At 38.6% G+C, this 24,511-nt stretch overlaps 2 protein-coding genes across 6 annotated transcripts in view; one reads left to right on the top strand and one right to left on the bottom strand.

The window, feature by feature from the left end:
- SLC25A26 (solute carrier family 25 member 26) overlaps positions 1-24,511 on the bottom strand; it is a 192,892-nt gene that overhangs the window by 117,616 nt on the left and 50,765 nt on the right. The gene's annotated exons all lie outside the window — the stretch shown is intronic.
- Positions 19,544-21,376, top strand: LOC306646793 (holocytochrome c-type synthase-like). The gene has a single exon (XM_079115511.1). It carries the CDS (start codon positions 19,670-19,672, stop codon positions 20,486-20,488), a length of 819 nt encoding a protein of 272 aa, XP_078971637.1. The 5' UTR covers positions 19,544-19,669; the 3' UTR covers positions 20,489-21,376.

Below are 24,511 nucleotides of genomic sequence, written 5' to 3'. Positions count from 1 at the left end.
AAACAAAGAAGTCTGCCAAGTGTTGACAAGGATATGGAACAACTAAGAACACTCTTGCATAGCTGGTAGAAGGGTAACATGAAACAATCACTTCCGAAAGCAGTTTGGCAGTTTTTTAAAAAATTACACACACAACATTTGACCCATATACTCCACTCCTAAGTATTTGCCCAAAAGAAACTGAAACAAATACCCAAAGAATAGCCACTGTTGCTTTATTTATCAGAGCCCCAAATGGCTATCTACAGGAGAATGGATAAACCACTCGTGCACACTCATACAACTGAACACTACTGGCCACCAAAAATGAATAAGCAACTGCTACATGCAACGTGGCTGAACTCCAGAAAATATGCTGAGTAAAAGAAGCTAGGTGCTAAAGAGGACCCACCATATGATTTCACGTATTTTAAATTCTTTAAAATACACACACCAGATCTAAAACCTAGACAGCAGAATAGTGTGTGGCTGGGCTTAGAGATTTGATATAAAGGGCACAAGAGAACTTTTCTAGTGGTGATGAAAATGTCCAGTACTGATAGAGGCAGACCACAAGCTGCAGGCTGCCCGCCTGTTTTGGTGAGTAGTTTTATCCACTTACATGTCCTCTATGGCTGCTTTCACACTACAAGGGCAGAACTGAGTAGGGTAACAGCCAGGATGGTCTGCAAAGTCTAGAATACTATCTGTCCCATGCCATAAAAAACTTACACCTGTTCTAGGTCTCTCTCTTATTTGAGGTGATGGGGTTGTAAGATTATACGACTATGTCAAAATGCAATGTCCATTAAATGGACATATTTTTTATATGTAAAATAACATCTCAGGAAAATGAATAAAAAGGAATAAGTGTCTTGAAGAGGGAAAATCATGATGTAAAGACAAAATATTAGTCTCAGTAGTTAAAATTTAAAAAAATAAAATTGATGACATGAGAGGGTGCAGAATAAATCACTGTGGCAAGAAAATTATTTTGAACTGAAGGTATAAGAGTTCCTGAAATCCTTTACCTACCTAAAAGCAGATCCTCCTAAAAGATTTCAAAAAAACTCTGCCATCAGAACCCCCTCCCCAGGAGCAGCTCTCTGCACCTCTTCTTGGAGAAGCCCAGACAGACACTGTCACAAAACCATTATACAAGCCCCAAATTCCAACCCCCTCCTTCAGTTACAGTTCCTTGCGACCCACTGTGTATACATTCATATTTAAATCTGGTTTCTATTTTCTTGCCAATCGGTCTTCTGTCAATTTAATTTGCAGGCCCTCCATCCCAGAATCTAAAAGGGTTAAGGAAAAGGTTTTTCCCTCCCCAAGACATAAAACATGAGGCTAAAGAACACTGGGCTTACCAACTAACCTTAATAACAGATACAGTACATTGTTTTAGATTTTATATATTACTTCTTTTTTTTAACCAGACTATTATTTTTAATACTGTAAAGTGGGTTGGAAAATATGGTTTAGATTAGTCAAGGCCCCTTAAGGGCAAGACTCAATTCCAAAGTGGCCTCTCTTTCTCTCATCACCCCTCCTCAGCCCTCTCTCCCCTTCCCCTCTTCCCTGGCCCCTCAAGAGAATGAACACATTTACACAGAACAGCTACCTCCTAAGATTTCACCACAGAGAGGGAAGAAAGAAGGAATCTCCACTTACACCTAATCCTACTGCTCAAAACAGATTCTATAGTAAATTCCTACTTCCAAAGGCTCATTTTTAATAGAAACTTTTTATAAAGAAGTGAGTTTTATAATACTATATTTGATTATTTTCAAATTGTCATTTTGAGGCAACATAATCCATAATGATTTAAAAACAGAAGGCAAAAAAGAACCCTAGGGGAAATCGTCCCCACCTCATCATAAAACTTGACTGAAAATTATAAAATCCTGCAGAAAGTTAGTTGTTCGCCAACAACTATGTGGTTTCCAATCAACAACAAATGCTGCCAATGACTGACACCTGGGATGAAAAGTTTCACATCATAACTGATAAGTTACTTAACACCGAATGAGTGCCAAGCTGCAAACTGACTTAGAAATTCAAGTCGTGGCATGTGCATAAAACCTCGGGTTCTAAGTCCACATTCATTTGCCCACGCTTATTTGCTATTAAAACCACATGTTGGCACTGAATCATTTTTATGGTTCATTTGAAATAAACATGCAGAAAATTGTGGGAAACAAATAGAGCCCTAGAACTCTGTTAAAGGCAAGATACTTGGTTCAAATACAATCCCAGTTTTGTGAAGCCTAAAATAAGTCTATCTGTGGTTAAAAAGAAGTTTGCCTTAAAAAAACAACTCCACTGCGCTGGAATGAGAATGGAACTGTGGCGACCACTGAACAAGTTTTTATTTTTATCCCAGAAATTGGAAAACATGGATCCAATTACTTGCTTAATGAGAAAATGTATTACAAAACTTTATGTGATATCTTCAATGAGTGGCATATTAAAAGTAACAGGGTAAAAGTATTCTGTTTGACAAAAAACTAAAGCATATATCAAACTAGTGAAATAATCTTAATACAAAAATTCTTACAAAAAAAAAAAAAAATCACCTCAAAAGACACCACGCCAAGAACTATCTTCAATGTTCAATTCAGACAACCTCGTATTTTAAAGTCAGTTTTCTAACCTTTGAGCGTGTCCTCCAATATTCACATAGGGAAACTCAGTCTTCCATGTGACAGAGCTAGGAGGTGGGCCTCCTAAGAGAAGGTGTGTGGGCCATGAAGCTGGAGGCCCATCAAGGGACTGATGCCATTAACTCCTTAACCTCAGGAGTGGCTTCCTTACAAAAGAACACCAGGCTTCTCTTGATTGCTTGTGCCTGAGCACACACTCTCGTTCCCCTTCTGCCTTCCACAGATAAGGCAGCAAGATGACCCTTGCCAGGTGCCAGCCCCTCAATAATGGACTTCCCAGCCTCCAGAACCGTGAGAAAAAGATTCCTGCTCATTATAAATTACTCAGTCCGTGATATTCTGCTATAGCAGCACAAAATATAAGTTTCTCCTGACAATTCTGCATTCTAAATAACAGACCACTATTCAAGTAAGACCAAAATCAACAAAGTGCTCAGGGTACTAAGTAGCAAGAAAGTATAAAAAAAATTCCCCAAGAAAATTATTTAAAAATTCAAGTCAACTTTCACCACTGTTTCCACCACCTTGAACAGCAACCCTGCTTCATCTTCTCATTCCCTCTAATTACTCTGTGCGCCCTGCCCCTCACCCACCCCACTTGGCACACGATTTAAATCAGCAACCTTTAAAAGACCTCCACAACTTGTTAAACCTGATTATTTATAAATAAGTGGAACAGATGCAAACCCCTGCACTGAAGGGATTCTTCAACTCTAAAGAATATCCAATGAACTATCAGCACTCCATGTCAATGTGTCCAAGAGCCAAGAGCGGAGGTGGCTAGGGTTGGGGGAGAACCTTCTTAGAAGAGGCAGCATTGAAATGCAACCACCATGCCTAGGTTCTCATAATGCTACAAATGATAAGAAAACACTCTAAATGGAAAGAGTGGTATCAACTTTGGCATGCATCATAATCATCTACAGGACTTGTTAAAACAGATTCTGAGCCCAGTCCTGAGATTTCCAACTTAGGCAGAGTCTGAGAATTTGCATTTTTATCAAACTCCCAGGTGATCCTGGTACTCTTTATCCAGGGACCACACCTTGAGGCACTGGCATAAGCAAATATGCATTGCCTATTTGGAGAATCCTGTTTCCTGTAGTTGGAGTACAGCTTGGCATTAATTTATAGTAACTTTTTTCTTTCTTAGAAAATATTTCTATTATGTAAATTTAATTTCTGGCTTGTTTTCCTTTTTTTAAGATGGGTTATCCTCACCTTAGAGATCATGACTACTAGTATAAAAAGGAGCAAGGTTAACATATGACAAAATTAAAGTCCTCAAAAGCACAGGTAACAAAACAGACAATTGGGATCATCAAACTAAAAGCTGCACAGTAAATGAAACAACAGAGTAGAGACAAACTACAGAATGGAAGGAAATACTTGTATGCATCTGATAAGAGGTTAATATCCAAAGTTTATAAGACACTCAACTCAACAGCAAAAACACAACTCTATTTTTAAAAGGGGCAAAGAAATTCTTGAAAGAAGACAAATGAATGTACAACAGGTACATGAAAAAATGTCCAACATCACTAACCATCAAGGAAATGCACATCAAAATCACAATGAGATACCAACTCAGACCTGTTAGAATGGCTATTAAGGACAAAAGACTACAAGTGTTGGGGAGGACGTGGGCCAAAGGGAACTCCTGGATACTGCTGGGGGAAATGTAGTTAGTACTGCCATTATGGAAAACAATATGGGGATTCCTCAAAATATTGAACAGAGAACTACCACATCATCCAGCAACCCCATTTCTGGATAAATCTCCAAAGGAAGTGAAATCAGTCGAACTTCCATGTTTGCTGCAGTACATGCCAAGAGCCAAAATATGGAATCTACCATCAAGTGTCCATCAATAGAAGAATTTAAAGAAAATGTAGTAGACACACACAATGGAATACTAGTCAGCCTTTAAAAAGAAATTTATGTCACTTGCAAAAATATGGATACACCTAGAGGACATTATGTTAAGTGAAATAAGCCAGGAACAGAAAGACAACTACTGCATGATCTTATTCTTCTATGAAATGTAAAAAAAGTCAAATTCACAGATGCAGAGACTAGACTCATGGTTTCCAGGGGTTTGGGACACATTTGAGTGATACTGGGGAGTTTACTGGTCAATGAATATGAAATTTCAATTAGATAAGAGGATAAATTCTAGCAATCTATTGTGTATTGATTTTAATTAATAACAATGTATCATATTCTTGGAAATTGACAAGAGTAGATGTTAAATATTTTTTTACCATGAAAAATACAAATGTGAGGTAATACATATGTTAATTAGATTGATTCAATCATTCCACAATAAATGCTAACTCAAAACATGTCATACACAATAAATATTTGAAATTTTTATTTGTTAATGAAGGTAATTCGTTTTATGAAGCTTCAAAAAAGAAATAGAGAGTCTAACAAATTTTATTCTGATTACAGTCTTAGTCCATTTGGGCTACTGTAATGAGATACTGGGTAGTTAATAAACAATGCAAATTTATTTTGGACAATTCTGCATGTTGAGGAAATCAAGACATTGCCAGATCCAGTGTCTGGTAGTGTCCTTCATAAAAGAGAACTTCAGCCTCTTTTATGAGGACACTAATCCCAATGACTTAACAACCTCCCAAAGGACCCGCCTTCTAACCTTGTAGGTCAGCACTTCAAAACAGGGATGGGGGAGGGGACACAAACATGCGGACCACAGTCATTATATAAAATATCTCAAAACAGTAAAGAAAATGTCTTTAAATCTGAAGAAATTTTTTAAACAAAATGTAAAACTTTCATAAAGAAATTATCTTCTGGGGGTGGGGTTGTAGCTCAGTGGCAGAGTGCTTGCCTAAACATGTGAGGCACTGGGTTCGATCCTCAGCACCACATAAAAATAAATAAAATAAAGGTATTGTGTTCATCTACAACTAAAAAAATTTTTTTAAAAAGAAATCATCATCCATTTACATGTAAGAGTTCAAATGGGTCAATGAATACTACGCCTATATATGTAATTAAGATGCAATAACTGAAATATTAACTACAGAAGGGAGATCCGTAGAGCAGAGCAAGAAGATGGGGGAGGAAAGAAGAGGGCAAAAGGCAAAGTACTGAGGAGTGAACATAAATGAGGTCATGTGCATGTGCAAATATGGCATGAAGAATCTATTATGTATAATTAGAATGTCCCAATAAAAAAAATTTAAAAAGTCATACAAAAAGTCAAGTGGTTTATAGTACACCTCACGCCTACTATAACAACTCTAAAAATAATTTTGAACAATGAAAACTAAAGAGTTGGCGAGCACTGGACCCCTCACACACTGCTGATGGGAATGTAAAATAGTGCAGCCACCGTGGAAAAGAGCACAGTGCTTCCTCGCCAAGTTAAAATCAGAAGCACTCTAGGACCCAGCAAGTCCACGTCCAGGTGCATCTGCAGGTGAACTGGAAGCACGGACTTCAACAGATCTCACACACTAATGTTCAAAGCAGTATTAGTCACAGTGGTCAAGAGCTGAGAATAATCCAAATGGCAATGGATAACAAAATGTGGTGTCTCCACACCGTGGACTATGATCCAGCTGTAAGAAATCATGTTACAAACCAGAATGCTGGATAAACTTTAAAACACTGGCTAAGTGATCAACACAAATATTGCATGATCAACTTGTACAAAATACCAAAAACAAGAAAATTTGGAGAGAAAGTAGATTAGAAGTTACTAGGGGCTGGGGTAAGGGGGAAATGGGGAATTATTGCTTAATAGTAACAGAGTTTGTGTTTGGGGTGATGAAAACGTTTGGGAACTAGTGGTAATAGTTGCACAACACTGTGAATATAATTAATGCTACTGAATTATTCACTTAAAATGTTTTTTTTAATGGCAAAATTTGTTATATATATGCAACCACCAAAAAAGTAAAAACTGTAATTAAAGTTTAATCTCAATTGCATGTCGAAAAGCCCACTAAAGAGTACAATGCTGTCTTCAGCCAGACACAGTGGGGTCTGCCTGTAGCTCCAGCTACTCAGGAGGCTAAGGCAGGAGCAATGCTTGAGCCCAGGAGTTCAAGACCAACCTGGGCAACATATGGAAATACTCCTCAAAAAATGATTAAACAGTTGTCATCAGTACCTTGATTTTAGTTTAGCCAAGCCCTTAAATAATGAAGACATGTCATAGTGGTCTTGTTTCGTCAATAGAATTTATATAGTCACAAATAAAACCTGCTAATGGGAGACTGGACAACCAAATTTAGTCGAACTATCTAAGAGGAATAGTCAAAAGATTGTATATACCTTAAAACACACACACACACAAACACACACAATATACACGACCTATAAGGTCATTAAAAAACTAAGGTATTCTCTCTCACCCACACAAAACTCAACTCAAAATGAATCAAGGACCTAGGAATCAGACCACAGAACCTGCACCAAAGAGAAGAAAAAGCAGGCCTGACTCTTCATCATGTTGGTTTAGGACCAGACTTCCTTAACAAGACTGCTAAGGCCCAAGAAATAAAATTAAGAAGCAATAAATGGGAGGGATTCAAACTAAAAAGTTTTTTTCTCAGCAAAAGAAACAATCAAAAACATGAAGAAAGAACCTAGAGAGTGGGGGGGAAAATTTCTACCACCTGCACTTCAGATAGAGCACTAATCTCCAGGATTATAAAGAACTCAAAATACTTAACACCAAAAAACAAATAACCCAATCAATAAATGGGCTAAGGAACTCAGCAGACACTTCACAGAAGATAACAATCAGCACACATGAAAAAATGTTCAACTTTGCTAGTAATTAGAGAAATACAAATCAAAACTACTCTCTCATTTGGCTCCAGTCAGAATGGCAATTATCAAGAACACAAGCAACAATATGGGTTGGTGAGGATGTGGGGGGAAAGGCACACTCATACAATGGTGGAGGGAATGCAAACTGGTGCAACCACTCTGGAAGGTAGTATGAAGACTCCTTAGAAAACTTGGAATGGAACCACCACTTGATCCAGCTATCCCACTCCTCGGCCTATATCCAAAGAACTTAAAATCAGCATATTACAGTGACACAGCCATATCAATGTTTATAGCAGCTCAATTCACAATAGCTAAATTATGGCACCAACCGAGATGTCCTTCAATAGAAGAATGGATAGAAACTGTGGTACATATGCACAATGGAATATTACTAAGCCTTAAAGAAGAATAAAATTATGGCATTTGCAGGTAAATGGATGGAGTTGGAGAATATCATGCTAAGCAAGATAAGCCAATCCCCAAAAACCAAAGGTCAAATGTTTTCTCTGATAAGTGGAGGATGATACGTAATGGGGCAGTGAGTACAAGGAAAGACTGGAGGAACTTTGGATTAGGCAGAAGGGAATGAGGGGAGGGAAGAGGGAAGGTGTCTAGGAAAGACGGTGGAATGCGATGAGTATCATTACCCTATGTACATGTATGATTGCACAAATGGTGTGATTCAACATCCTGTACAAACAGGGAAATGGCAAGTTGTACTCCATTGGTGTACAATGAATCGGAAGCATTCTGTTGTCATATATAACTAAATAGAATAAATTAAAAAATAAAAATAAACTAAGGTATAAGAATGCTAGATAAGTGAAGTTTGTTTCATAGAGAAATCATCTAATTTCATCTTCCCCAATCATATGAAAAGTAAACTGCCTAATGAAAGCACAAGACATTTTCTGATGGGACAAAACAGACCAGCAGGCTGTACCACATACTAGCATGTGTGCCTGTAATTTTTACTTCCTTAAACATAATATGAATTTCCACATGCATATGTTCTCCCTTGCTTCTGGCACCCCTCAGCTTTTAGTACTTTTGATAGTTAGGAGAAAGAAAGAAAAGAAAGAAACGATTACTTTGGACCTAAATTACAGAACGAGGCTCCAGGTACGACGGAAACCTCTACCAAGGTGCACTGATGCACTGTCACTAACTTCAGTGCCACAAACATTAGTCTGATTTAGGCCATGCTACCTCTAGATGTCGTTCCTCAGAACTCTAAGCCCCCTGGAGGGTGGCAGTAGCCCAGCCTTTACTCTATGCCACAGCCTCTGGCACACAGAAAACATCAGCATGAAGTGAAATGTACAGCCTAAGTCACGCTGAGAGGAGGGTCACTCCAACTTGTCAAGATTTATCTAAGACCCCTTCTATCCTGAATACAGAAACCTGCTGTCTTAAAATACCAATCAGAGGTTTGGTTCCACACTATTGGTTAAATTATATGATCATATTACTGGTTCTTAGAGAACCACCTTAGGAAAAAAAAATGCTGGCCCATTTGATTCTGTTCTTAAGTTACAACAATAGGGCTGGGGGATGTAGCTCAGTGTAAGAACACTTGCCTAGCACGTGCAAGCAACGCCCTGGGTTACAACCCCAGCACTGAAAGGAGAAAAAAAAAAAAAAATTACAATACCCTTATTAATGAGAAAAGACTCCTTCCCTAATTTTTTTTTTTTTTTAAGCAGGTATTAAACCTAGGGGCGCTTAACCACTGAGCCACAACCCCAAACCTTCTTTTATATTTTATTTAGAGACAGGGTGTCTCTGAGTTGCTTAGGGCTTCACTAAGTTGCTGAGGCTGGCTTTGAACTCACAATCCTCCTGCTTCAGCCTCCCCAGTCACTGGGATTATAGGCGTGCGCCACCACACCCAGCATCCTTCCCTAAATTTAACACAGCTTACCCAAACTTCTTACCACTGTGAAAACACCAAACACAGGCATGAGAACTCAACGGATTTCATGAGCCTGAGAATTATTATTTGGAGGGACTAGGATGGAGATGATTTGGAAATACCTGTCGCAAGTGTAAATTTTAGTTCCTAGAAAATTGTTTCTGTTGTATGTAAAGAAACTTGGGTTTAGCAAGTGATTCCAGTGTTATAAAAACCACGAAATCTACTTTTGGGTGACAAAATATTTTTAAGTTTCTTAGTATAACAGAGTAAAATGTTGATGAGCTCACCAGGTCTCTATGATCTTAAAATTCATATATTATGTCATAACTCATTTTCTTGATACTACTATTTTAATTTTTATCATGGTTAATTTGGTAAACAAAAAGTTCTACAAATATATTAAACTGCAAAGTTCTACCATCTAGCAACAAATTGCCCATGATTTTCATCTACAAGATAGTTACATGAGAGAAGAGATGAGATACAATGATCCTAAAAGTATTTTACTTATTCATTCTCATCTACCCATTGGTACCGGGGATTGAACCCAGGGGTGCTTAACCACTGAGCCACATCCCCAGCCCTTTTTTGTATCTTATTTAGAGACAGGGTCTCAGTGAGTTGCTGAGGGCCTCAGTAAGTTGCTGAGGCTGGCTTTGAACTAGAGATCTTCCTGCCTCAGCCTCCTGAGCTGCTGGGATGACAGGTATGTGCCACCGCATTGGCTAGAAGTATTTTAAAATGTATTAGTTGCACAAAGAATCCTTGAACACGAGAACACAGAATGCATCAGAGTGTTGCATGGACCGTGCACACAGATGTGCTGGGCACGTTCAGCGGTCAGAGGTAACTGCAGAGCACACCAGCATTCACCTCCAGCAAATCTAGAAGTGAAACGTGAGAATGGACAGGTGAACTAACACCTAATCTTAGATATGAGGTCTAAGGGCCTTTTCAATCAAAAGTCGCTGTGGCAGGCTGGTTCCCAAGATCCCCACTCTGCTGTACATGCCCTCAGTAATCCTGCCCCCTCACAGAATGGAGCACAGTCCTGTGACTAGGTGACATTTTATGTCAAAAGTGGAGGAATTGTGCAAATGTAAATAAGGTTCTCAATGAGTTGATTCCAAGTTTATCAAGAGGGAGCTTATTTGGGATGAGTCCGTTTGGGTCCCCCCCACCACTGGGGATTGGAATCCAGGGGTGCTCTACCACAGAGCTACATCCCCAGCCCTTTTTAAAATTTTATCTTGGAACAGGGTCTCACTAAATTGCTAAGGCTGTCCTCGAACCCACGATCCTCCTGCCTCCCAGGGAGCCAGGATTATAGGTGTGTGCCCAGCTGGTCCTGTCTTCTTCTAAGGTGGGTCTTCAGCAGGGCTGGCCCTCTCTCTCCTATAGGGTTCTAAAGTGTGAGGGATTCTCTCGCTGGCTTTGAAGAAGAAAACTGCCATGCTGTCAAAGAGCCAAGGAGAAGCCACATAACAGGACCTGAGAGCAGCCACTGTCAGCCAATAAGAAAACAGGGTCCTCATCATACAGCCACAAGGAAATGAAATCTACCACTCGCTGTGAGAGTCTGGAAGAGGACCTCAGTGAGTCTGCAGTCCCAGCCATCCCCCTGACCGGGAGGACTCAGCCCCAGGGCGCCTAGAGTGCTGGTCTACAGAGTGGTGAGCTCAGAAACATTCGGTGTGTTAAGTCACTAAATTTGTGGTAGTTTGTTACACAGCAATAGAACATAAACACAGTCAACCAAAGAGCCTCTAGATATTTCCTAAGTGACGCTGATATCACCTGGCACTTTCTGAAGGTAGCCATCTTAATGCAGTGAAGAGTGTGGGACTCCAATTAAATGATCTTGACTAACTTAGGTTTCAGAAATCTTACAGTACCTTCTGACTCACAGCATGAGTTTTACCCAGAAGGCATCCTGACGAGATGCAATCCAGCCATTCTGTTTTCTAGTCCAGACTCAGAGAGGGAGCTGTCCTCTGTCGCTCACAGAACTACTGAGCAGCAGAAGAGGAGCCGGAGCCCAGGGCCTCCACTTCTTGGCTGGTCCTTGGGCATCTTTCAGGTGGTCTCTTTTTACAGATAGTAGCAGCTGGACAGGACTGTAAAGGGGGAAAGAGGAAGAGTCTCTCTTCTCTCTGCTACTTCATTAAAATGCCTACAAAACGAATACTGCATGTTTTAGAATGTGGGGTTTAAAGCAGATACAGTCATGTGTCGCTTAACAACCAGGATATATTCTGAGAAGTGCATTATGAAGCAATTTCATCACTGTGCAAAAATCAGAGTGCTTCAGACAAACCTAGATGGTATCACCTACGGTGCACGTAGGTCATATGGCACAGCCTATTGCCCCTCAGCTCCAGACTTGTACAGCACGTACTGACTACTGTGAGCAATTATAACACAATGGTAAGTACTCACTATAAATACATCTCCACAGGTGTTAGAGTTTGGATTTGAATGTTGCCCAGAGGCCCATGTGTTGAGGGCTTGGTCCCTGGCCTATGGCTCTGTTGGGAGGTGGGCCTAGGAGAAGCCAGGTAGGTCACAGGGGCATGCCCTCAGAGGAGACATTGAAACTCCAGGCCCTTCCTCTCTCTTTTTCATTTCCTGAGCACTATCAGGCAAGCAGCCTGCTCCACTGCACATACCCCCTGCCATCAAATACTGCCTTGCCACAGGCCCAGAAGCAATGTGACCAACAGAGCATGGACTGAAACCATAATCAAAGTAAACTTTTCCCTTTTCTGAGTTGATTACCTCAGGTATTTTGTTACATTAACACAAAATTGACTAATACAACAGGTTTGTTTGCATCAGCATCACTATGAACAATTGAGTAATGCACTGTATTACAACACTATGACTGCTAAGACATGACTAGACAACAGGACATTTCCGTGATAATCTTCAGGAACCACCGTAATACACGTGGTCCCTCATTAACCAAAACATTAGCGGCACTTGTCTATATATATTAAAAGATAAAAGACTGGAAGCAGCACTAAAGAGGCCCATGGTAACTAGAGCACAAAACTACTATATTATAATAATGTCTCCCATGTCTTTAAAACAGCAGTTTTTCAACCAATGGCAACTCTAGTCCCCAGTGGTGACTGTCACTATTCAGAGGGAGGTGACATCTAGTGGGTAGAGGTCACAGAGGCTGCTAAAACTCTGGCAATGCACAGGGCAACCCCTCTGCACAGAAGGACCACACTCTTAAGCCCTGCTTGAAGGCATCAGCTTCCCCTCTTCATCCTTACTGGTCTCTTCACCACTGCGAGCAGCAATGTGACTTGCCCCGACTATTCTCTTGAAGACAAAGCTCACTCTAACCCCAATAATTCTGGCTTGGGCTTTCATCATATGGGGAGGTATGGGGCTTGAACTTAAGCTAAATTATTTTTTTACCTCTTCTTTTCAGCAAGTAACAGCATAGTTCTAATAGCACAGACCCGTCTGAACAGCACAATGTTATTTTTGATAGAGGAAATCCAATCAGTATTACAGAGACCTAATTTTAATAAAGGTTTTATACACTGATCAAAATGAGGTGACTAGTGAGGGGCTAGTGGAACATGAGTGTGCAGAACACACAGCTGAGAACCACTGCTTGGTCTAAACCACTGGCAGAAAATATCACACGGACATGGCTCAAGTGAGGAAGGTGTCAAAACAACAGGAAGTGGCAGTGACTGGTGATCCAGAGAGCACAGCTTTGTCTGAGAAGGCGAATGTCTTCCCCACTCCAGCCAACTGCTGCCATGCGGGAATGCAGGCCCAACACAGCCAGATTCTTGAGTTTTCCAAGAAAACTTGGATATGTGGAGTTGTATATGAAACCACTCAATTTTAATATGGTGGCTTATAGAATTAAAAAATTTTGTGAGTCCAACATCTTGGACCACCTCTCTGAAATCAATGATCTGGAAATTACAAGGTCAAATGAAGAGACTCCAAATGGGCTGAATCAGAACAAGCTGCACTTCAGATAGAGGCCAAGAGACACCTGGAGAGAGTTAAATAATAAGGCCTTAGATAAGGCCAGGAAGTTTCAAGGGGGCTGCTAGTAATATCCTTGTCATCATCACCACAATAATAATGATAAATCAAAACAACAGCATTTATATTGGACTGTGTTTCCAGCACTGTCCTAAACACCTCATGTATGAACATATGAAATTTTCCCAGCAACCCTGTGAGGTAGGTATTGTTATCAGTCTCATCTCAAAGATGAAGAAAATAAGATAAGACAGCTTAAATAACTTGCCTAAGGCCACACAGCTGGAGTTCAGATTTGAACCCAGGCAGGCTACATGCAGCCCATGCTCCTAACCACCGACCTGCAAATTCTCATCCTTATGACTGCAGGCATTTAGTTACACATCTCTCATCAACTGCATGAACAGATAAACTACGTTTCATCAACCTAAGTTCTTAATGGCAACACCTAGACAAAAAAGACTAAATGAATTTTCTAAAAGACTAAAAAAGTACTCTGCCTAAACATGTATAGAACAGAAAGCACTTTTAAAGATAAAAATGCTATCCCCTGCTCTCTAGAAATTATGCTGGCTCCACAGGATTCAGTCCCTGTTAGTTAGAGTTTGGGCGTCTGCTTACATAAGAGCACTGACAGACAACGCAGATGTTGCACATTGGCATTTATGTGAAAAGGCACACAAGCCTGCTGACCAGGCCCTCCAAACAGAGCAGCCAACAATCCTAAGGCTAACCGAAGATTTATGGTATGAATTTGTCCCACACAAGGCAGCACCATTACTAAAATTCCTTAAACATGTGTATTCAAAATCTATAGTAACTCAGCAAGCAAAATTATACTTCAAAGTAACTTGTATGTAAATTAATTTCACATTTCACTTCACTTTAAAACAAGGGACCTTGTTAAAGCTAATTCAAGGAAACGGGTAGTTGTGAGTTAAATTAAAAAATGAAAAGCCAATTTTCACTTTAACAGGAGCTCTGCTATTTGCTCTTCTTCATAAACTGTATTTTCCATTTCAGAATCAAATGTCTTCAGGAAAGAATGAGTTCTGTTGATTCTTATAGGTCAAAAATCAGTCCAGTGTTATAAACACGTACAGATTTTTATTTAGGGATGAAAAGAAACTTAAGAGTATTTTAAATGCCATTTCTCCCAAATGGGCTTAGAAATCCAAACAAAATCTAATTTTTAACTTTTAAACTGTTGAGAAAAGGCGCTATGCACATACAGAAGCATAAATACAGATTAACAAGTGAATTTAACAAGATACTAAAATATAATGCACATGTGTTAGCAATCATTTGGAAGCACTAAATATATCAGTACTAATCCACGTCCCTTTAATATATGCTACAGACTTAAACATTTATATTTCCTACTTCTTTCCAGTAAATAATACTGTTCCCAAAAAAAGTTTTTTATTGAAGCAAGAATCTTAGAACGCAGCGCAAAAATGCATAAATCAGAGTGGTATCCCCAGGGGGATAGATACACATCCTCATTTGGTTTTGTAACTTAAGAGCAAACAAACAAGCCTTAGCAACAACAAAACCAAAGGATTCTTTATGTAAGCAGTTTAGATTTTAATCGTTTAAAGTGTTAAAAATAAATAGGAAAAGACCACCTAAAGTATTATGCAGAGAAATTTTACTTGCAACTAATCTACTGTTTGCTTTAGGAAAGAATGAAGTTCAAATAATATTACCAATGTCAATATAACAAAAATCTGGTCATTACAAACAGCAGTCAATGGCCTACTCGCTTAATACAATATTGGTAATGGCTGAATTCCAGTATAACAAAAGAGAGAAACCTAGCCTAGACGTCTACTGGAGTTCACTGTAACGGGATTTGAGCTATAATTAAATTTGATTAGTTTGGTTCAAACCTCAAGTTCAAAAGAATTATCAGCATGAATGGATGAAAAGCCCTTTTACACGGGCATTTTGAAAATATGAAAAGGGCTGACACAGCAAGCATCAAAGACTTTAAAAGCAATTGACCCTTCCCAGAGCAAAGGAGAAATGCTAACAGCTGAACCTCAGATGCTGCGTACAAAGAAAATAAAGTTCCAGATGGTTCAAAAGCCTGGTAGTTTATTAAATATTAAATACTATTATTTTTTAACTGGGTTTTCCCAGGGACAACTAAATGTGTCATCTACAAAACGTGAAAAAGGAGTCCAATTCTACCCCTGAAAATCTGAAGCAAATAAATACTCTCTTTTTCAAAATCCACCAGCAGCACGAGAAAGCTGCTCAAGGAGAGTACACATTATACTCCCAAGGAGTCAACGACAACCAAATAAGCATGATATTGAATTAAAAAAAAAAAAAAAAACCTATCACCTAACAGTTCACAGAATTGAATATAGTATCATTTAAAGACATTTAACTCTTGCTCTATAAAAATGTTCACACGCGTGTGTGCACACGCACACACACACACACACATTTATACCCCTTGAATCACATTACATGTTTGGCATATCAGAAAGGAAGAAAAACAAAGTCAACCTGCTTGCAAATGTGGACTATAGAAATGAGTTAGTGACCGAGAGCCAACACAGATCTTAGAAGCAGTTAAAAAGTACTAGAGGACTTTACAATCAAGTTTGCTGTATTAAGTACATATAATACATATGAAAAAATGGGCATACAGATTCATGCAAATTAACTATTCATATAAATGTCCAAGCATATATATATACATATGTATATATAGCATATAAGGCAGTAAGTGTATATATGTGTATGTGTGTACAGTCATGTGTGCACACACATACACAACCAATGGCCCCTTTTCAACAAAGTAAAGCTGGTTAACTCCATTTATATCCCCTGAATTCTTACAGGGCACCTCTCAATGAGCTTTTAGGTTATGATTCTCCCTTGTTACTGGGGTGCAGACAGGGCAGAGACAGTTTCATAAGATGGAAACATTCTGTGCCAAATGAAACAGGTGTGAGGTATCTCAGAGATGAAAGCAATTCTCCAAGTAACAATGTCATCCAGTAATGCTCTTTTGACGTGTACAATTTTGCTATTCCTCTCTGAGATTTCACACAAAGCACAGTGTTTGTAATCTTTCCTAACAATGATGAGGAGTCTGACTGGAGCTCGTTTCTAGTGGTTTTTAGCTGATTTGTGCTGATTCAACAGTGATCTCACTTAAAATGGTAAGAAATCCAGCCGGAGCAGTCTGGCTGATTAAATGCTCTTTTATTAAAGCATTTTCCTTACAAGTAAGATCATTCTTTTTTTAAAAAATATTTTTTAGTTTTAGATGGACACAATACCTTTATTTTATTTAATTACTTTTATGTTGTGCTGAGGATCAAACCCATGGTAGGCAAGTGCTCTACCACTACAAAGCCAGCCCAAGCAAAATCATTCTTAATATGATCTTTTATTTTGAAAACTATTTCAACTTTAAAATAATTCAATGTAATATCTTACCAAAAAAAAAAAAAATTTCATGAAGAAATCAATCATATTGTTTTCCTTTTTGTTCATTAAAAGTATCATGCTGAAGGTGACAAAGACATGTCTTTCAGGAATCATTACATTAAAAAAATTATGACTTACCAAAGAAACTTTCACTAGAGAAGATTAACAACTAATATCAACAGCTTTTTAAATATTTTTTAGTTGGCAATGGACCTTCGTTTATTTTTATGTGGTGCTGAGAATTGAACCCAGTGCCTCACATGTACTAGGCAAGCGCTCTGCCACTGAGCCATAACCCCAGCCCTATCAACAGTTTTTGTAATAATATTGAACATGTTTCATTTTTCTGATTCATCTCTTTAATGGTTGTAGAATTTATATTTCAAAACAGAGCACTGAATTTTTTTTTTTTAAGTGCTGGTGATCAAACCCAGGGCCTTGCAAGCGCTCTACTACTGAGCAACACCCTCAGCTCCACAAGAAAAGCTTGTATCTGAACTTGGTACTGCCTAGTCCAATGTTTCTTATACTTCAACATTCATCAGAATCACCTGGAAGATATAAAACACAAAATCTGAGCCCTATTTCGGAGATTGATTCAGAAGACCTAGGGTAGTCTTCGAATTTAGTCTCTGACAAGTTCCCAGGTAATGCTGCTGCTATTGGTCCAGGCATTACACTTTGAAAACTAGTAAGCTAGTTGATATTTTCATTCTCTGGAAAGACTTTTTCTTAAAGAGAAGTTGACATAAAGGAAGTCTATTGCAAGCAGAGCCCCAGTCTTAGAGACTACCTAGTTCAGGATTCAGCAAACTTTTTTTCTGTGAAGAGCCAGACAATAAATAGTTTACATTATTGCGAGCCATACAGTCTCTGTCACAACTACTTAACCATGGTATTTAGTGTGAGGGTAGGCAGACAAATGAAAGAGTGATTGAATGTCAATAAAGCTTCGTTACAAAAACGAGGTCTCAGAGGCTGGGGATGTAGCTCAATTGGTAAGAGTGCTTACCTCGCAAGCACAAGGCCCTGGGTTCGATCCCCAGCACCGCCACAAAAAAAAAAAAAAAAAAAAATGAGGTCTGGTCTGAATTCGGCCCACAGATCATAGTTTAGCAACCATTTTCAAAATGAGGAAATCAATGCCCAGAATGACTGAAAAACTTCAGAAGGCATAAGACAGTAGACTGCATAATCACAAATAAGACCTGCAGTGCTCTGATGTCTGATGTAGCAAAAAGACCACTGTTACAGTAACATTTGATGAAGGAAACTACAAATGGAATGCATGGTAAAACCTCAGGTAGTCTAATAAAAAGAAAAGATGACTTTACTCAACAAAACAGTATCTCATTGGAATTAACACATTATTATTTCTGATATTACTTCTAAAAAGAAGGCTTACGGAGTCAGAGGCTCTCACCACGGGGCTTGCCTGCATCCTACACCAGGCTGGGGCAGGGTCCGCACCCCACCTTCTAATCCCGGAGCGTGGAAAACAGGACTCGAGGATTTTTTGTTCTAACCTTCTTGGTCTTACCTTTCTCAGTCCATCTCCCATTAATTTGATGCCATTCCTTACATAAAGTCTTCCCAATACTAAAATTGTTTCACATTGCAGCCAAAAGAAGCATAAATTGGGATTTAAGAAAAAAACAATGATTTTGTTTATTTTTTGTCTATTAGGTTTGATCTTAATTCTAGTTATTAAACAATTGTTAAACAAATATTTAATAACAAAATCAAACATTTCTTTTTTAAAACATGTTTATCTTAACCTTGTAAATATCAAAAAAATATACAACCATATATATACATAGAGAATTTTGTATGTGTGCACATGTATACAAACATAAGCACATGCATATACACACATAAACACATAATCTTCATGTTTTCACAGTTGCCTAAGCTTTTATTCTTAAGACCAGTATTTAAATAATATATTCAGCAATGGATAAGGTAATCTCTATGTACTGCTTTATAACTAGGTTATGCCACTTTATTTTTAAAATAAAGCTAATGCATACACATTAGGAAAACGAAAATATGCCAGCTTTGACTATCAAACACAAACTTTTTTCTAAAGTAGATGTAGTCAAAATGTGCATATCCAATTCAGGATAAGAATGATGAGTCCTAAATCTGAAACAAAGTTTTGAACATGTTTGATGTATCCTGAAGCATGCATGAAAAAACATCTGTTATTTACAGATCAAAGCAACTCCGAGTATCCTAAAACAACTAGAGTGAAAAATGCCCAAATCTAATTTCATCCCTGTCCACACGCTTCTTTGAACTAATAATTCAGAGGATTGGTCAGTATGTTTAACTAATTAACATGCTTAATGCTTGCCAATTTTGATGGCTCTAATTCTTTATTTTAAGAAGCAGAATATAAATAATAGTTTTTATAACACATGGAAAAGCAAATTTGAGAAAAAGTTAAGACTAGTCCCAGTTGACAAAGTCATGTGTAATGAACATTGCCTCAAAAAGCCCCATAATGTAAGGGACTCCTACTTAAATACTCTCTAAACTGTGAAATGGGCTATAAGTTATTCAGGAGTTTTGATTGGATGAGACTAATTCAATAACTTTTTTATTCTGCATCCAACCATTCTTTGTAAGACTTGGCTTATATCTAACTTTACCTCAATATAAAGAATCACAGTAGGCTAGAGCGCCGGCGGTGACCGAGGCGACAGCGGTGACCCAGTGAGAGGAAGGCGGGGACGACAGCAGATCGCTGTCCTCGGGGCTTGGGTTGGAGCTGGAAATTTAAAATAGTTTGGAGTCAACACTGATTCCAACCATGGGTTTGTCAGCCTCTACTCCTGCTGTTACAGTTCAGACCTCAAAAGCTTCAGATCATCAGGCAGCATCACCACCTTCAGGATGCCCAATGCATGAAGGGAAAATGAAAGGCTGTCCAATGAGTGCGGAACCCTCTGCTCAAACCTGTGAGAGCAAAACACACTCTGTGCCTGCCCACCAAGATCGTGCATATGAGTATGTGGAGTGTCCTGTTACAGGCGCTGCTGCTAAGAATAAGGAGAACCTGGATCCTTCAAATCTGATGCCACCACCTAATCAAACACCAGCTCCAGATCAGCCCTTTCCTTTGTCTACCGTCAGAGAGGAGTCATCCATTCCACGAGCAGATTCAGAGAAAAAGTGGGTTTATCCTTCTGAACAGATATTCTGGAATGCAATGTTGAGGAAAGGGTGGAAGTGGAAGGATGAGGATATTAGTCAGAAAGATATGTATAATATCATTAGAATTCACAATCAGAACAAGGAACAGGCTTGGAAGGAGATTTTGAAGTGGGAAGCTCTTCATGCTGCGGAGCGTCCCTGTGGTCCATCATTGATCCGATTTGGAGGGAAAGCAAAAGAGTATTCACCAAGGGCAAGAATTTGTTCCTGGATGGGGTACGAGTTGCCCTTTGACAGGCATGATTGGATCATCAACCGCTGTGGCACGGAAGTTAGATATGTGATAGATTACTACGATGGTGGCGAAGTCAACAAGGACTACCAGTTCACCATCCTGGATGTCCGCCCTGCCTTGGATTCGCTCTCAGCAGTATGGGACAGAATGAAAGTTGCTTGGTGGCACTGGACATCATAACCACTGTTTTGTTTGTGATGCAAAGTATAAACTATTTTTTTCTGAGAGATACATTAAACTATTTTCCCCAAACTGAATTGCACTCACAATGTAATGGGACCTTCAAGTGGGTAATCACACTTCATCCTCCACTTAGCAAAGGACCCTTGCTCCATTCAGTTTTGAGCTGCATTTTGCCTTGCAGTTTTTACAGATCGTTCTAAGTTTTCTTCTCATTTGGTTTAAGTGGGAAGCAGTCCCTCAGTTTGTCCCTTAGCTGCAATATTGCCTGTGTATTTCATCTAGAAAAGTCTGAAAAAGAGTTCTTAGAAAGTGAAGAAAGCTGCTTTTTTCTTATTGTTTTCTCAGGAATATTTGAGAGGTAAAACCTGAAAGCCAGTGCACTGCTCATGAACTTTTACCTGGTCAAACCTTTTAACTAAAATCATTTATTATAGATAAGCAATATCTTTTTTATAAAAGACTATTATTTCTGAAGTCCCTACAATTTAGTCGAGACCCTGAACAAAATGCAAAGCCATAGCCTTGCACTCAGCAAGACTAAGGCATGTATTGGCTCTCTAAATTCTCATTTATATGCATTTTTCAGATTGGGCCTTGTTAAAGAAGTTTCAACTCACCATGAGGTGCTGATGCAAATACTTTGAAACATATATTTTAATTTTTAAAATACTTTCCTATTGTTCTGATATGTAACTCTGCTCCCCCAAAATAGGTCTCTTCATTGTCCCTAGAATTTCAAATATTCCAACTTTGAGTCCCATTCCTTCCTCCATTGGAAGCCTTCCCCCTGGTTGAGCTAATCCAGATTTAGAAATCTGGCTCAAGTCACAGTGCCAGTGATTATACTTAGCTGAGTATTAACATTCATAAGAAGAGTTTTTCTCACATGTAGTATGTTTGCATCAATTCACTGTCTCAATTTTTATGTTCTCAGAAAGCTTTAAGCTTGCTGTTGAAATTTCTTGTATCAATAACCCAAAAACTGTTTGTTCTAATTATAGCAGCATGTTACAAGTGACTGTTTTTAAAAGTGTTAATATTAAATCCTTTAATTTATCCTGAATACTGTATTGTTAAATTAGTGGATGGAATTAGCAGTCTATGAGTGATTAATTTGGTATGGATTTCTTGGGTGTGCCAGTTTTGTGTGGAGTTTCAAGAATCCATCAAGCTTAAGTTCTACATGTCAGAATATTTGTACATTTTTAAATAAAGCTGATAGTTAACAAAAAAAAAAAAAAAAAAAAAAAAAAAGAATCACAGTAAAGTACTCCTGATAAAAGGTTAACTTCTTTTGTTTGGATTGCAATGAGAAAAAATTCATTCAAGATCATCTAAGTGAAATTCCATACCTAAGAGACAAGGGCAAAATGTATGCCTTTACTATCCACACATTTGAGTCCAGGGCCACATTTCTTACAAGATTCTCCTAACAGTTACTTGTAAGAATCAATGAAAAATCCATAAGAAACAGGCTACTAAGTCTTTAACAGTGTTAGTTCGCTAATACCACCAAGATGGGGAGAAGGGGCAACTGATACCAAGTGGATTTTTTTTTTTAAGTTTTTCTACTCCATATGGATAATCTAAGATGACCCATTCCTACAATTTGTGTAAGAACAATACAACAGGGCATTTCAAACAAATTCCACTTTGTCTACTCTACTTTTTTACTCTAACTTAAGTCAGAGTTAACACACACATCCTGGGGTTGAAGTCCCAACCCCATAGGAGTTCAGAACATGTAATCATGTGATTCCAGGCAGGACATCAAAGCTGAGCGTTTTGGTATCTTTGCCTTATCCACAGAAGTTAGGTGAATGTCAAGGTATTTTACTATGTGACTGTGTACCAAAAATAAATTTAAAAATACAACCTACCTATGTAGGTACCCAACCTATGTAAAGAAACAATGCTAACTACATTATAAATCAAAGTTAGTCAAAGAACTGACCTAATTTACTGATGTATACAAATTAATTTGCAAGCAAACAGGCATCCTTGGAAAAACAGAAGAAAAATGTGAAAGACACTTAAATTTGGGAATGCTTTTAGGGGTGGGGGAGTGGAGGAGGAATAATTACTCGTTTTAGGGAAAAAAAATGGAAGACATATATATTTGAAGACATGTTTTTAGAAATCCCGTCCTATCCGTATAAAGAAAAAGGGAAGTGTCTTAGAAAATCAAAAACACTATCCTTCAAGATAGATGTTTAAAAACATGAAACCAGATACTGCCTAGACCATGGTAAAGAACCAGTACATACCTGTTCCAGAAAAAGACCCCACGAATATGATCAACCAGAGAAGATGCAAAAGAATTTCAGTGGAGAAAAGGCAATCTCTTCAATAAATGCTGTTGGAAAAACTGGACACCCACATGCAAAATAATAAACCTTGACTTGTAAACCTCTCCCCTTAAATAAAAATCAACTCAATGTGGATTATAACTATAAATGTAAAAGATAAAACCATTAGAAGAAAACAGAACCTTCAGGACTTGAGAGTTATGCAAAGAGCCCTTATACATGTATCCAGAGTACCATTCATAAAAGAAAAATATTGATAAAATGAATCTTATCAAAATTCAAAACTTGTACTTTGCAAATAATACTGTTCATAGAATGAAATCACAAGCTACAGATTACCAGGAGGTATCTGTAAGTCACATAAGTGACGAGGACTAGTAAAGTAACATAAAGAACTTTTGAAATTCCATAGTAAGAAATAAACAACCCCGTTAAAAAATGGGCAAAAAACCTGCAGGGATACTTTACCAAAAAAGATGCGAGGATGGCAAACGAGCTATGAAAAGTTATTCAGCATCATCAGCCACTGGGGAAATGAGGGTAAACCACTATGGGATACGAGTTCACACGTACCAGAATGGCTCAAATAAAAACTTCCAACAACACCCAGTGCTAGTGAGGCAGCTGAGCACACACAGCAGGGGAGCACACGCTCACATACGGCCACTGAAGAGTCCGGCAGTCTCCCAAAGTTAAACCTACATTTAGCTTAGAGCCTGGAAATTCCATCCCTGAGCAGATGAAAACATACACTCACACAAAAACCTGCGCAAGACTATTTACGGTGATTCTTCTTATAATGACTCCTTACTGGAGAGAACTCGAATGGCCTTCAGTGAGTGAATGGATAAGCAAACACCTATTTTTGTCCTCCACTGTACATTAAACAATGCAATACTACCCAGCAATGAAAAGGAAGACACTATTGATAGACACAGTGACTAGATATTGATACACACAGGGATCTCAAAGGCATTATGCTGACTGATAGAAACCAGTCTTAAAAGGTTGTGTACCACAAGATGCCATTTAAATAACATTCGCAAAAAGAAAAATACTACAGCAAAGGTTAACAGATCAGTGGTGGCCAAGGGTTAGAAGCAGGAAATGAGGTGACTGCAAAGCAGGGGCACACCAGAGTTTGGGGCTGAGGGAAAAGCTCTGGATCCTGCTCATTCATGCTGGCAGCTATACAAATCTGTGCACGTGTTGAAATTCACAGCCCTGTACTCCAGAAGAAAGTTATTTTGTAATATGGTAATTTTAAAAACAAACTAATTATGTGTTGTTCTTGCCTGAGATCAATACATGGAAGTGTGAAGAAGGAAATAATGTATTTAATTTTAAAAATGTCTGCCAAATAAAAGTCTAGAAGGAACAACACACCTACCGCCCAGATCTTGGTTGCCAAATATCATCTACCACTGAAAGGAATCAAGGGCTCCTAGGGGAGGTGGCTGATCAGAGGAGGGGGGCAGTGAGCCTATGGGCAAGGCTGGGACAGCTTGTTACGCCAGTAAAGGAGGTTCTCAAAGACAAATAGGACAGATGTCATGAGAACAGAAATAGCCCTGAAGAGGGCCCCCCCACCCCCAGGTCAAATTTAGGACAGTTTAAGCACCAAAAATAAAGATAACAGACTATAATTACTGGGGATGGGTCGCAAACATCTGTGAATACACTATAACCCACTAAATGGTCACTTTAAATG

Source organism: Sciurus vulgaris (assembly GCF_902686455.1).
Source record: "Sciurus vulgaris genome assembly, chromosome: 16".
In the NCBI taxonomy this organism is placed as follows: Eukaryota; Metazoa; Chordata; class Mammalia; order Rodentia; family Sciuridae; genus Sciurus; species Sciurus vulgaris.
Note: the sequence above shows the minus strand (reverse complement) of the source record. Positions and strands in the feature narration are given on the sequence as shown.